Raw genomic sequence first — 16,333 nt, 5'->3', positions numbered from 1 at the left:
ACTGTCCACAGCGACAATGGAGCTATATGAATATATATGGGTCTGTAATCACTGTTTTATGTTTTGTTTTCTTTTCATAACAAAAGAGCTGTTTAAATTTTGGTTTCACAAGACTAGACCCTAGATCTAGAGATTCTATAGAATCTATAGACTATAGAGGTCTATAGAGTCTATATATATATAGATTCTAGACTCTAGATTTAGATCTATAACTATAGATAGATCTAGAGTCGCTAAATTATAGATATTATAGATCTAGTCTAGTTGAAGTAGTTGCATTCGGAAAAAAACTCTAAGAAAAAAAAGTTATTAAAATTAAAAGCTCAATATTTATATATAGGATCTAGACAAGGGAGATCAATCTGTTTGTCAACATGTCGACCTGTCTAGGTACCACTAGATTTTTTTTTTTATATCTACTAAGTAGGTCTATTCTAATTCTACTAGATCTAGTACTAGTCTTTCTAATTTCTAGATCTATGATTATTATTTTTATACTAAGTTATATAAAAGTATAAGTCATAAGATGATAAGTAGTGAACTAGTATAAGTATAGTAGAGACAGTAGAGTCTAGATTTAAGATTAATCGATTTTCTTAGGGAAAAGAAGGAAAATGATGTTGTCATGTTGTTTCCGTAGCTGGAGAGACTATTGAAATTGTGCAAACCTTTAAATACCTTGGTACTATACCTAGACAATAAACTAAGTTTGACTGCAAATACTGATTATATCAGCAAAAAAGGGCAGCAAAGATTACGATTACTAAGAAAACTGTCCTCATTTAATGTTATTGTTAGCGAAAAGGCCTTGGCTATGTTTTGGCTCATATCTGCAATATTTTAAGTAAACTTGATATATCACTGCCTGGTATGGCAATCTGAGCATTAAAAATAAAAATAAACTTTATAGAATCCTAAATGCTGCTGGTAAAATCATTGGCAAAAAACAAACCCCATTTGGGCAGTTGTTTGAGACAAACATCTCTAAAAAAGCTAACAAGATCCTCGATAAAGAATCACCCTTTGTGTCAGGATTTTGTGATTTTACCATCACAAAAGAGATACAAGACACCGATAGCAAAGACAAAGAGAAACAAACACTCTTTTGTTCCCCTTGCAATCAAATCATTAAATAAGAACAATCTGGTATAATTATAAACTTTGTCACATGTAAATTATGAGTGAGTCTGGTGTGAATGTACACTTTGGTTTCTTATAGTTAAAATGTTTTTTGTTTGGTGTAATGCTCAAATTGTAAGACAAATAAAGATTATTATTATTAGTAGTAGTAGTAATACTACTATTAGTAGGTTCCCGGTCACTTCATCCCTGGTCACTTCATCCCTGGTCACTTCATCCCTGGTCACTTCATCCCCGGTCATTTCATCCCCGGTCACTTCATCCCCAGTCACTTCATCCCTGGTCATTTCATCCCCTGGTCATTTCATCCCCTGGTCATTTCATCCCCAATTAAATATTTTATATATAAATATGATTATGTAGAATGCTTTCTTTTTTACATTTTATGAAATATTACTAATGCATTTATGGTGTTTCCTCTTCCACTTTGTATTCTTAATGAGAAATCTAATATTATATGGTTAATCTGGATGTGTACTTATCTATAGCGTAATGATCAAAGGCCAAGGTGTGGTGCAAGTAGTGGGAATCTTTTGAGAGATAGAAGTGTGATTAGAATAATTATGACCGTGCCGCTGATAACTTATCATCAAAGGCCAAGGTGTGGTGCAAGTAGTGGAAATCTTTTGAGAGATAGAAGTGCGATTAGAATGATTATGACCGTGCCGCTGATAACTTATCATCAAAGGCCAAGGTGTGGTGAAAGTACGACCATGTTTCACTTTAATTTATTTTTCAATCGCTCTTTCTTGAAAATGGGCGAGTCATTTTTAGCCTTGAAATATGCAACACTGGCTAAGAGAATAACAAACATTGTTCATCAATATGAATAGATGGATCGTCTTCTGTACTTACAATCGATAGCCTATCTATCTTACTGATGTAGATGAACACAAAAACACTTTTTTACATTACCTCTTTATTTTTACATGCTAAATTTTTATAGTTTTTAATGGCATTTAATTTTAATTTTATTCTAATCTAAAGTGTTACAATTTTGTCATTTAAATAAAAAAGGAATACATTAAATATTGCTCATTTAATGCTTTTTAAAATTACAATTTGTTAGATAAAATGATCAGATGATAAAAATATCAGGGGATGAAATGACCAGGGGATGAAGTGACCGGGGGATGAAGTGACCAGGGGATGAAATGACCGGGGATGAAGTGACCGGTCACCTATTAGTATACTAGACATAGTATAGGCATAGGTCACATAGATCTTGTCCTAGTAATGATTAGTAATCATAAGTCAATGTGGGTTTACTGGTTTATCTAGGGGTTGACATACTTCCCTGGGTTCCCCACATCAACAGGCTAATGCAAAACCCAACCAGTAACAGTATATATCAAGTTGCATGATAACTGAACATTGAATAAATGGTCATTCGAACTGAACCTGTTAATAAATAATCAACAATTGTTCAACAAGAACAATATATATATTTAATAATTTATTAAGCTAATTACAAATTAAACAATATATTTCAACATATATGCCAATCAATGAATCATGGATATTTAAATATTGCATTAGTAATTATACAAATAACACACCTCCCACACGCACACTCCATCTCGGCCCTACAGACCGACAGCTTCAAATACAACAAACAACTCTAGACACTGTCACAGCTCCAAGGGCGAGAAGATGACACCCTTCACCATAGCCCCAAGCCTAACACCCTGAAACAAAAGAAAACTTAGCTCTAGCAATGCAGCTACATCACAGAAATTTTCGTTAGCGACACCCGTACTGAAAGATCAACCTACTTACTAAAGCTATGTACTTACACATCGTTAAAACGGGGAAACAGTGAAACTTTAAACTGTAGCATAAACTGCTCTACAGCTAAAAGGCTCTCTCTGCTACAAAGAAAATACAGGAACTAAGCATGACGTAAACACACACAATATTCTTGACAACAAAACACGCTCAATACAAACTATTTCCTATATATAAAAACACAACTATTAAACACGAAAAGAAAACTTCATGCGCGCACGACAAGGACCTCTGATATCATACCATCACTTCAAGTTGTAGATCTTTTAAAAACATCAGTATATAGCATCCCACTTGGGGTAAACAAATTTAGACAACAATCTATATGACTAGATGATATTTCTCATGATAATGAAATAACAGTTTTTAATTAGCAGTGTAGAATGACCTTCTATGATTGAATTGAATGGCATTAGTTAGTGTTACATATATCTCAACCGAACTCCTTTTGTAGCCTGCTTTTTATTTACTTATGTGCACCATTTTATTTTTTCTTTATTAATAAACTTAATTAAAAACTCATCTTTTTAAATTTTTTGATTGAACCACTAGCTGTAGGATGGTAAAGCCTAAGAAGTTTGGATTCAAAAGAATGAGCTGGTGTTCACACAGATTTGGTCCACGATATAGGCTATTGCTAGTTCTATGTCTCCTGTTCCTTTGTGTCACAATTGCATTTTGGCTTCACTATCGATTCTCTAGACCTTATTATAGAGGAGTTGAAGAGCTTGATCCGAAAATATGGGACTTACTTGGACCTCAGGAAAAATCCACTGTTGTTAGTATTTTGTTTTATATTAGTTTGCTTGTTTCTGAATGGACTGTTTAACTGTTACTTGTGCAGAATGAATGTAGAAAGTCATGCATGAAGATATTTTAAAGTAAGTAAAGTTCACCTTTCAGACCATGTGGTCTATAGGGCATATGATATAAAGGTCACCTGTGTCTGTGGCCCATAATTAATGAGGGTGTCATGTGGCCAGCACAACAACCAACCGCCTTTACTTTTCCCCAACTTATGTCAGGTACCCATTAGAGCTGGGTGAACTAAAAATCTCGAAGTCCAAAATCCAATTATTCATAGATTCAAATCTGAGAGCTCTAGGTTTCGAAAGTCATGTGTTTTATCACTCAGCCACATGCCCCTAAATTTTCCGAGTATATTTTTAAAGTTATTGCAAAGTTTTTTTCATACAATGAGGTAAATCCAAAAATAGCAAAAATAGTTTGAAAACATATTAAAAAATGTACCACTTAAATCAAAGTGTAAACAAAGAGCAGACTACTATGATTAACTTCTAGTTTAAAAATTGTCCAATATATGTGCAAGTGTTCGCCTTTTTTTTCAAAATGAATGTACTAATTGAAGCAAACCATTTTATTTTTAAGAAACCCTCAACAACAACAAGGTCACCACAGATTCACATCAAAAAAATTTCAGAAATTAAAATTCGTGACATTTGGACTGTGAAAGAAGTGGAGGAACATTTTTTCAGGTGCAGTGGCATAACTAACTTTTTCTTATATATACTATAGTTTAAAATCAACAAAACTTTTCTGTTCATTAAAATTGCAATGAGAATATTATATACTTTTCTAGGCCATGATGGGAAAAATTCTTTGATCGAATTACCAAATGTATAGTATACATTTTGTAGGGAATATATTTTTTGAAATCTTTCAAGCATATTTCAGTCCATGAATCACGCAATGTTGAGTAACCCTTCAACTAATAGTGCATTGTGTGATCATTACAATGACTATCTTTATTCATATAAAATTAAAACATGTAGATACAGGTAGTTTAAACTACCAAGAATCGAACTGCCCCACATACACTCACCTGTCCACTTTTTTCTCTTTCCCTATCTCACTTATTAATTTGATAAACTTGATATTTGTTTATTTACTTGACAGATATTTAGAAAACAAAGATGTTAAGTGTGTCAAAGATGCACGGCTGGGCAGCTGGAACGATGGAGGATGGAATGTGTGCTTATCTCCACCTTACAAATTGATACCTCCGTGTGTTGTCTACTCATTTGGGTAAGTTTTATTTTTAGTAGTCAGCTTGTGTATTCAAATCAAAGGGAGCTTTTATTAAATGATTGAAAATTTGTAAGAAAAAATCTTCATTTTTCATTCTTTTCAATATGTTATGAAGTTAACAAGCTAGTTAATAATAACTCAATAGCACAATCCACCAACCCTGAGAGCAAACATTTGCATGTCATTACATCATAAGGCATAAAAAAATTATGTTGTTTGATGCTTGAAGAAGAATGTAGTTAGCCTTCACACTTAGCAATAGACATTCTGATACATATTCTAGCAATACTTCCATGGTGAATTGGAAAGATCAAGTTTTTAAGTGACAAATGGCAAATTTTGTGTTAAAAGTTTAATTCTTCTTACTTATGAGTTATGATTGCTAATATAAAACCAGATTTGAATACCATTTACATTCATAAAGTAAAGTACCCCTTTCAGACCTTGCTATCCAAAGGCAGATGATCTAAAGTGCATCTGTTTCTGTGGCCAACAGTTAATTAGTGTGTCATGTGACAATCTCACCCACCAACCTCCTTTACTTTCCCTAACATATGTCAGTTACCCATCAGAGTTTGATGGACTCACAGGTGTCCTAAAAATCCTGGAATTCAAGATCGCAGTCTTCAACGAGGCCCCTGAGTTCAGAAGCCAAGCCTTTTACCACTCAACCAACAAGCCCCTAACTAACATTCATACTTTCTGCTTTTTCTCTCAAATCATCACTTTAAAAAGCTTCTTTACTTAGCAACACACACATTACAATTACAGAAACTTAAAAATAAACTATAAAAATAATACTAAGTCTCCCAGGAGCACTTTTTTAAAATATTAAATCTAATTACAAATAACACAAAGCAAGAAAAAAAACAACAATTAGCTTAATCCCTAAGGAAATGTCTATTAGGGGAGACAAGGGTAACTGGAATGGACAATTTCCTCCAGTGGGCTCCCACTGGACTTTCTAGCAAACAAGCATTGCACTTGGGGAGGATGAAAGAAAGGCTCTTCTAAATCATTCCATCCACCACGCCATTCCTCACTGGAACCATACACTGTGGTGATGGCTCTTCCATGGTTAGTGGTAGTACAGAAGGAACCTTTCGTAGGCTTGGCCTCCAGCCTTGCTGTGAAGGGGGTACCTAGGTGTGGATCAAGGAGTCATGTCTCATAACAGTGGATGTGATTAAATGATAATCATCTAGTTAATGGGGGGCCTCAGGACAAGAATTGGTGATTTAGCCATCTCTTATTCCTGGCCTCTTGGTAAAATCTTTACTTTTTGTTAAAAGTTAAAATAGGGCCCAAGCTCGACCCTTAATAAATATTAAAACATCCAAATCAATAAAAACTCAATTTAATAAGAATATAATGCATTATTTAATCATTTACTATTGAATGGATGATCAAATGCTATTTATTATTGAGTATTTTTTTTTATTATTTATTTCAGAATTGGGGATGACTGGCATTTTGATGAGAGTGTTGCTAATAGTTACAGCTGTCAAGTCTTGGCCTTTGATCCTAGGTGATTGTTACAACGTCGTCTTAGCTGTTAAGATATTTAGTCCAAACCTCCCAAAGGAGGATGGGAGCTGGCAGGGTTTGACAGTCTGTAGCGACGTGTCCCCCCCCCCCCCCCCTTTGTTTTTTCGTGCGGTGACTATCACTATCCGCAGAAGAAATTTCTATAAATCAAATAAGAACATAAAACTAAAATGTTATTTAACCTTGGTTAGGCCAATAATAGAATATGCATCCTCCGTTTGGGACCCCTCAACTCAAGAAAACATTAAGAAACTGGAACAGACACAAAAAAGAGCAGTGTGATTCATAACAAATGAATATTCACATTTGACTAGAGTAACACCTTTTGTAAAATCACTAAATTTAGAAAGTCTTCAGGACAGAAGACTCAAAATAAAGTAGCAATTATACATAAAACACTGAACCATAATCTTCAAATACAAAAACAAAATTTAATAAAATACTCAGAAAAACACAAAGATAAAGGCACATTCCTCATCCCATATGCTGGACAAATTTGTACAAATACTCCTTCTTCCCTAGTGCTATTAGAGCATGAAATGGGTTGCCTGAGCTAGCCAGGAAAACCAGTGACTTGGCAGAATTTAAGTCATTGGTTAACATGCATGACGTGTAGGACGTAATCATCTTCTTTTTTGAAGTAACGTCTGTATATAATATTAGATAAGACCTAACTACCATTCCATTTTGTGGCAATTGTGATTTTCTTTATATTCAATGATCAATCCTTTTTGTCAATTTATCAGATAATTTCATCATCACACTTTGGGCAGTGTTAATGTGATATTTTTAGATTAATTGCATCCTGACACTGTTTTTTTTATAAATATGAAATAAAATATTTTCTTTCTGTATATTTCTTTTAAAATTAACTTCAAAACTTATGTTTGCAGATCTGCATTTCTATAGTGTGCCATAGTGGAGTTTTATATATAGGGTTATCTAGTATAAAAAAAACAACACTATAAATGCCAATGATTGAATCATGGTTTTCATACATTGGTATCTAACTAGTCCACCTTTTTCATTAAGACCTTTCAAAGTGGCTTAGTTCTGACAAATTTACTAGAAGGTGGGAAAGGGGGAAACAAAAGTGGTTTATTTATACACTCTTATTCCTGCTAAAAAAAGTTTCCCTCTGCTCTTATATATCATATCTACAAGCCTTTTCATATAAATATATACTTGTTTGAAGTTCATGTATGTTATAATAGATAATGGAAAAACTGATGAAATACCCATAAGCTTTTTTCTATTAAGAGCATTTTCATTTACCAACATACTTCAAGGGTCAATTGTGACTTTTTTTTTAGTAATATTTTAATGTTATTGATTTTGTTTTTTAATTGGGATGGATTTATATTACCTTTTAATGTTGTTGTTTTTTTTTATCATATTTACATTTTTCATTCTCTGTATTTCAAGTTTGTTTCTCTTTTGTTTCTAGCATTGAAGCCCCGCAAGCCATGAGTAGTCCGCTGATCAAGTTTTACAAAATTGGTTTGGGGGACAAAAATGAGGTCAATTCAAAAGGCTGGAAAATGAAAACTTTGAAGCAACATTTCAAAGATACAGGCTTTTGGGGTGTAAGTAAGATAAAAATGCCAAATCTTACATACTGATTACATTTGAGGCTTAATGCAATAAATTTGAACAGTGGCATTTTTTTAAAAATTCAACACCATAGCATCCCATTATGTCTATCATTATAATGTGTCTTATAAACATATTTACTAGTTCTTTGAAGAATCATTTTTATATGTACTTTAACTGTTTAAGTTTGTGAAGGAGAGTGGGATTTTTGTTTTTATAAAGAGAATAAATTTATCTTTTGTCACTAGGTATTTGTAGTCTCTTTTTTTGGCAAATTATAATCATTAATTAATAGATAAAGCAGCTTTTCAAAAGAAAACAAGACCACACCTTTCTTTTTTTTAATTTTATTACTGGTACTTTTATATTTATCAAGACTCATTCTCCTAAATAATTTTTTTTTTAATTTTTTAGAAGACCATTGACTATGTCAAAATGGACATTGAGTACAGTGAGTGGGATGTACTTCGTCAAGTTGTCAGGGATGGGGCTTTAAAGAATGTGAAGCAGTTGGCCTTTGAAATACACACACCAGAGCTCTTTCGGATCTACAAGGAGAAGGGAAAGTCTTTTCCAGAGAGGCTAGGAGAAAAGGACAGAGCTGATTTTGTAGTCATGCTAGAAACATTGCGCTCCCTGGAAACATTGGGCTTCAGGAAGTTCAACTACAGACTCAATCCATTTGGTAATTATGACTCACCTTACAGTTCAAAAGTTCGCTCCTGCTGTTATGATCTTCATTACATTAACACAAACTTCCTGAGGGAAAATGACTCAGTCATTCATACAAAGGACTTAAAGATTTTTCACTGATACTGTGTGTGTTCATGTTGTATTCTGTTCAAAAAGGCATAGGAGAAGCTTGCAGCTAAATGTACATATGTTTCTATAATTAAAATGTAATATTTGGCATATATTATCTTGCTATTAAAACTGTTTGCTGCCAACAGGGAACAAGTTCAGAATATCAAAAATGTTAAGCAGCCTACAAAATATAACAAACGGTCAGTAGTTTAAACCATTTAACTATTCAAAGATATTTTTATAGAATTACTTTTTTTCCTTTTAATGACTTTTTTTTTTTCAACCCATTGTCCTCATTTGGTACTTTTACCTCCCTTCTTGATCAAGCTTTTAGAACAATGCAAGGCCATTAGAACTGTTTGTAAAAAAAAAATATTTTTTTTGTTTGAAAATAAAATTGTATATCTAGCTGCTAGATGAAGTAGAGCACAAATATCAGACAGCATTCTTTTAGTGTTAGTTTCCACTCTAAATTTACTCCATCCTGAAATTAGTGCTTCATTTTTAAGTGTGCTCGTTTCTTTTATACAATTCTAGTTTCTTGTAAAGTCTTTTATTTTTACATCATGTTATCAACTCCAAAACTGCATGGCTGTCTTGGACTCATGTTCTAATAAGAGGACATGAAGATGTTTTGTTTTTTTTCAGGAACAAATTCTGTAGTATTTACATTGTTGCTATAGATCAGTGGTTCCCAAACTTTTTTGTCTCGTAGACCCCTTGCCATGTTTTATGATATTTGGTAGACCCCCTGATTAACTTTTATTGCAAATTAGTAAATTCAACTCCATTTTTAAACAAATATCTAACTGTAGTGAGTCGATGAGTGAAAAAGTTATTTAAAGCTACATTTAAAGTTATAGAGATCTATCCTTTTTTATTGATAAAGTTCAAATTTAATCCAATTAAAATATCAATTAATATGTATTACTGGAATCACCAAATACACTGGAAATATTTTATTGCTGGTTCATTATCCGTTGCTACGGATATTGAATGCTATATAGGAATTTGTGGTTTAATTAAGTAGTCCTTCAAACATTTAATGTTAATTAATAAATTTGGCTTAAGCATCATTGTACAAGTTTTCGCAAAGAGTTTCTGGTGTATTTCTTTATCATTCACGTCTCCTCAAATTTTGGGCCCGCGTCACTATCTTTACTAAAGAAGAAGGGGCAAAGGCTTCGGGCGGGCGGGACTCATTAGCCTTGGCTTGCAACCCACCTAGCAGAAGGAAAACTGAATTCAAACCTCTGCCACCTTGCAGCTATACCCAAACATGGGAAAGGCTTAGTGCGTCAAACCTGACGAAAAATAAGGGAGTTTACATCACACAGCGCGCTACACTCTGTCAGAGCCTATGACGCAGCTGATCCCAAACTGTATATGTCGTTTGCAAAAAATTATATAAGATGTTATAACTCATACCACTGATGTGCCCATGAACTGTGCTGTTGCTTAAAGAATTTTGTTTAATAATATTAAATGTACTGTTATGTAAAAAAAAAGTTTTAAAAACTACTTCAACAGCTGGTAAATTCAATGTTTTATCTATAGTGTTTTCCGTATTTGGCAATAAGTAAAAAGATCTTGTAAACCGCTCACAGACCACGATCTTCTCTATGTGATGTTGAAGAGAGATTTTGTGGGTCTATTCTGAACTTTATCTTTGAGAGTTTGAAAGTTTTTCAAACCTTTATCTTTTTATCAGGATGGCATCGTCTCAAAAAAAAAGGCACTTAGAAAACCGCTTGTATGACAATGAAGGAATAAATTCCCAATTTTAAATAATAAACGCTGTAGAATCTACATTTCTTTTTGTAAAAAGTTAGTTACATGTAGACACAATTAAGCAATTTAGATAAGTATTGAAATTAAATACAACAATTTTTCGTTTGATTAGCAGGATAAATATTTAAAGGATTAACTAAGGTACAAATCATTTATTAGTAAATGAATTAATTACTGGGATGTAGAAATTAAAGTCAAGACCTGCTTAAATGAAATCCATTATCATAGACCCCCTTGGGTATCTCATAGACCCCCAATTTATTGCTTCCCTTTCGTAGACCCCTTGGAAGACTTCGTAGACCCCTGGGGGTCTATATAGACCACTTTGGGAATCACTGCTATAGATCTAGATTTGAAAACTAATCAAGTAAAAAGGACATTATAAGCAATGTTCACAAAATTAAATTTTCACCTTCCTGGTTGAAACTTATAAGTCTCTTTCATGAAAGGTGTCTTCTAAAGATTAATTCATGTTTTCTGGCAGATGTTTCAATTCATCTCCACCATTGCCAGTCTGCCATCTTTGTCATGTCAGGCACCAAACAAGATAAGCTGGCAGATAGATAATCACATGACAGTCTAGCACACTACAAAATATCTTTCACACTTCAGTATTGGCCTTTCATGACCTTCACTTTATTTGACATGCACTCTTACTTTACAAAGTGTGTGCTGTAGATGCCAGTAGAATGCATTTCTGCTGCACATAACTTGAGAAATTCTTTATCACTGGCCTTTTGGGGGGGGGGGGCGGTTGGGCTACAGGCGTAAGCTTAAGAAACACTGTTTAATGGTTAATACTTTTAATTGTGCCTGCTATCATCATGTTGTTATTAGTGCCAGGACGCATTAATCGTCTTATAAAAGGAAGACCTGAAACTTAACACATTCTGAATATTAGCCACCATTGTAAAACACATTATTTTTTCACAAACATTCCTCACAAATTTGGTCAATGGTAATTTATTTATTTAGCAATACTTAATTGTTATGTATTATGTATATTAATGCTAGTATTATTAAAAGTTTACAGTTTACTCCAAAGAAACTCTTCTTTTATACAAAGTTGCACTTATCTCTTAATTAAGTTTCATTCCAAACAACTGTGGCTATCAGTTTGTTAAGTTTCATTCCTAACAACTGTTGCTATCAGTTTGTTAAGCTTCATTCCAAACAATTGTGGCTATCAGTTTGTTAAGTTTCATTCCTAACAACTGTTGCTATCAGTTTGTTAAGTCTCATTCCAAACAACTGTGGCTATCAGTTTGTTAAGTTTCAAAATTTCATCTGCTTTTATTTTTATTTTCAAAACTGAAAGTTAACAACCTATTTCTGCTTATCAGACTTCAGGATATTATTTAAACTGTCTGTATATGACAATATTTGCTCGAACTCATTCTGTACCCCATAAAACTTTATTAAATAATATATACTATCAATCTGTTTTTGTATATAATGTTTTGTTAAACACATTCCAATTGATATTTTTATATATTAAAAGAAGTAATATGTTTAACATGTGATTGTGTCCAAGAGTGTGTGTGTGTAAATTATTATTCTTGTAGATTCAAGTCAAATTTGTGGAAAGGAAAATAGGAAGAATTACTCTACACATTTTAGGATAAGATTCATTTTTTCCTGGTGAATGATATGAGATTGTTATGAATTCTGAAAAAGTATTATTATTTTATTTTAATCTTGCTTAATGATGAGATACTGGGTTTTATGAGCATAATACTTTGTAGAAGTTATAGGCAAAAGTAAAGCGACTATGTGGGTATTCTTAGGTTGAAGTTCCCTTTTTATACTAAAGAGGATTGACTACGAATTCTTCATGGGAAGAGAGGAAGGGTACTATGAAGATAATCACAAAAAATGCTTTCTATTCAGCCACCAGCCAGTTTGTGTTATAGCATGTTTTCATGTGCTTTCTTTTCTAAAATTTTCAATTTCTCTTATTCAGTCACCAACCAGTCTATGTTTTGGCAGTCTTTTCTATGATCTTCCTTGTTTGAAACTTTCTAGTCCTCCTAGGCAGCCAATAAATCGTATATGTTTTGGCAGCATTTTCTATGTGCTTCTTGTCTGTAACTTGTCTTGCTTTAAAGTGTGTCCAGTCCACGGTAGTATGCTTGGATGTATTTTGGATTTACTTTCCACTAAATTATGGATCTGTAGCATGACCTAGTCAATGCTAGAAACATCCTATACACACGTCACATGAAAGTATTTGGGCTAGCTAGTGAAGAGAAAACAATTACAGTTGATGTTATCGAAACCAACCATGTGTAACAATGAAAGCCAGTTTTATTCTGTAATGAAAAATTATACTCCATTAATACTTTCATTTTTTTTTTTTTTTTTTCATTTTGAGTATATTTATATGATTTGTGACATTTGTATGCTTTAAAATACTTTTTATATTATTATATATTTAAAGCTTTAAATTTAAAACTGTATGATGCTGTTTAAAACATAAGCACTTTTTAGGCTTAGGATCTAAGTGTTGGGCACTGTGTTTGTAATGAACACAGTTCAGCAGGAAACTAAAAATGAGAAGTATTTAGTTTCCTTTCTTATTCATCCATTATGTTTTAAAACTTTGTCTTATCGTATCTTATAAAATACAGATATATTTAAAAAAAGAAGATGATTATGTCCTACTCATGTCCTTAGGTCAATCTAATCATGCATATTAATTAATAACTTAAACTCATTAGTTTTCCTGGCTGATTTTGGCAACTCACTACATGCTCTAATAGCACTAGGGAAGAAAGAGTATTTGTAAAAATTTATCCTGTCAGGAACGAGGAATGTGCCTTAATCTTTGTGTCTTTCTGAGTATTTTATTAGGTTTTGTTTTTGTGATTGAAGATTATTGTTCAGTGTTTTATGTATAATTGCAACTTTACTTGTAAGTCTTCTATCTTTATCTAAATTTAATGATTTTACTCTAATCAAATGTGTACTTGTTTTTCATGAATCTCAATGCTCTATTTTGTGTCTGTTCTAGTTTCTTAATGTATTCTTGAGTTGGGGGGTTCTAAACAAAGGATACATTTTCTATTATTGGCCTCTTTCTACATTTGTTTCAGATTTTGAAACTATTTTACTCATCTGTTTATTTTTATGGATGGTAAGTAAAGAAAGGGAACTCCTTTCAAACCTTGTGAGCCGTAAGACAGATGCTATAAAAGTCATCTTTTTTTGTTGTTGTTGTTTATTTGGCCAAGAGAGAACAAAGGTGGCCAGCGCAATAAAAAACTGATTGACTTTACTTATCCAACTAATGTCAGGTATCCATAAGAGTTGGGTGAACTGGTTGTGAATTTTGTATTTTCTGAGTAGAAGTATTTTACTCATATTTATATCATTTCTGTGAATACTTTTCTAAAGATGTATTAATACATCTAGTAATGTATACTGTGTGCTTGATAGTTTTTGAAGAATGTAAAGAGCTGTATTTGTTAACACATTTTTTTTTCATTATAAATTCATGTCTTGTTTTTGTAAATAAAGTGAGACTTTTCTGTTCCAGAGCATTTTGTTCATGCTGAAGTAATAGTTAGTAAAATGTTCACTTAGCAATAAAAATATATTATTGGACCTCAGGTTTGGCCAAACATAATAGTTACAGACTTTATGGGGATAGATGATATAATTTTCAGCAAATGTTAGCGGATGTCAAATGTTAAGCAGAACTGAGTGGTTCTAAAATAAAGTGTTAAAAAGTCCTGCTTAATTCACAGCACAGAGTGGAACTAAACTTATTAACTGCAAAGCTTATTTAGGCAAATATAAACATAATAATGTGGGAGTGCAATATTTCACACAGCTACATAGTCCCAGCTGTGACCTACATATTTTGCCATACCAGCGCAAACATAACTTGTCTGCCGGTGATCAATATAGGTTATCTTTCTAGGTCAATGTCTGTCCTCGGCAGTGGATTTTCTTTTGGTCTCAAATATGTATCCTAGACTTTGTAAGAAATATCCAGCTTTTTGTTTGAAGCCGCTTGATGCCAGGTGCCTTCTTCTATGTCAGTTAAAGCAAGTTGGCGCCTAACCTACCATCCCATAGAGCAAGTAGGTTGATAAAAAAAGGAGCAAATCAACCCAGAAATTGTTTCAGAAATGAAACAAGATATGAATAAAACATAGTCCTGAAAGTAAAAGGCATTTCCTCTGTTTTATTGGCCAAATGTGAAGGTGCCACTTTAAACAGGAGAAATGTTTATCTGTACACTTTAATTTCAGAGTAAAACAGCTACCAGGCCTGTGTTAGTGTGGCACTTGATACAGATGACCTTGTAGTATGGACCCCAGAGAAGAATAAAATAAAGTCCTTGCTACCCCCCACCTCCCCCCTTTTCTTGTTTTTCTGTGGGGTTACTATCCGCAGAAATAAGAGAGTGATCTTTCCTTTACTCCTTGCTCGTCCAAACTGTTGAGGGAAGAAGAGAATCATATATATAGATAAAGCAATTTATTCTGATTTAAGCCATAGCAACAAAAAAGGCAACCCAGAATCTCTGATCTTATGATAAACTTATTGCCAATTTAAAAAGAAAGCCCTGTTCTTTTACTGATGAATAATTTCAGTTTGTACCATAGCACATAGTAGGCCTACTGCCCTTCGGCAACTCCTGAACTGCTTCTATTTCAAAACAATATTTCTTCATGCCTTACCATTGGACCCAACAGCTGTATGAGGAAGGGTAACTGGTCTGTGTGGTGGACGATGTTCCAACTAAATCAAATACCTAGACATAATCAAATACAGGAAAGCTTCTCCTACGGCTTCATAGCCTCAAGGTGAACCCTTGTCCATTTAGAACTAAATATGGTCAATAAAGAAATTTAAAAAATAAGCAAGATCAGAGATTTTCATTCAATCTTTTGTGTCGTATTTCAAAGAAAAAGCCTCATTAAGAATAATTCCATAAATCAGGTGGAAAGAACACTCTGGAATGCTGAAACTTAATACTTCATGATACTATACATGTTAGTTCTTTTACACCCCATCCTAGCAACAGCCGTCAAAAACATACCAAGTGACAGTGGGACCCATTTAAAATCAAGCCTTTCTTCTTACCAGCAGAGGTATAACAAACTTTGCTTCTTATCAAAAGAGGTATAACAGACCTTGCTTCTTACCAGCAGAGCTATAACAAACCTTGCTTCTTATCAACAGAGGTATAACAAACCTTGCTTCTTATCAGCATAGGTATAACAAACCTTGCTTCTTATCAACAGAGGTATAACAAACCTTGCTTCTTATCAGCAGAGATATAACAAACCTTTCTTCTTATCAACAGAGGTATAACAAACCTTGCTTCTTATCTACAGGGGTATAACAAACCTTGCTTCTTATCAGCAGAGGTATAACAAACCTTGCTTCTTATCAACAGATGTATAACAAACCTTGCTTCTTATCAACAGATGTATAACAAACCTTGCTTCTGATCAACAGAAGTATAACAAACCTTTCTTCTTATCATCTGATGTATAACAAACCTTTCTTCTTATCATCTGATGTATAACAAACCTTTCTTCTTATCATCTGATGTATAACAAACTTTGCTTCTTACCAGCAGAGGTATAACAAACTTTGCTTC

At 33.3% G+C, this 16,333-nt stretch overlaps 1 protein-coding gene across 3 annotated transcripts; it reads left to right on the top strand.

The window, feature by feature from the left end:
• The first annotated feature begins 4 nt into the window (after nucleotides 1-4).
• LOC106063978 (uncharacterized) lies at nucleotides 5-14,247 on the top strand. 3 transcript variants are annotated; one of them, XM_056016939.1, is made up of 7 exons: nucleotides 5-40; nucleotides 3,481-3,706; nucleotides 4,318-4,424; nucleotides 4,846-4,974; nucleotides 6,431-6,505; nucleotides 7,973-8,111; nucleotides 8,533-14,247. In XM_056016939.1, the coding sequence occupies exons 1-7, from the start codon at nucleotides 27-29 to the stop codon at nucleotides 8,929-8,931; spliced, it is 1,089 nt and encodes a 362-aa protein (XP_055872914.1). In that variant the 5' UTR covers nucleotides 5-26; the 3' UTR covers nucleotides 8,932-14,247. The 3 variants fall into 3 exon arrangements, with proteins under 3 accessions (XP_055872914.1, XP_055872916.1, XP_055872915.1); XM_056016941.1 differs by lacking the exon at nucleotides 5-40 and adding an exon at nucleotides 99-423; XM_056016940.1 differs by lacking the exon at nucleotides 5-40 and adding an exon at nucleotides 100-390.
• The last annotated feature ends 2,086 nt before the right edge of the window (nucleotides 14,248-16,333 follow it).

Source organism: Biomphalaria glabrata, chromosome 18 (assembly GCF_947242115.1).
Source record: "Biomphalaria glabrata chromosome 18, xgBioGlab47.1, whole genome shotgun sequence".
NCBI classification, from domain to species: Eukaryota; Metazoa; Mollusca; class Gastropoda; family Planorbidae; genus Biomphalaria; species Biomphalaria glabrata.
The sequence above is the reverse complement of the archived record's forward strand: the minus strand, read 5'-3'. Positions and strand labels throughout refer to the sequence as shown.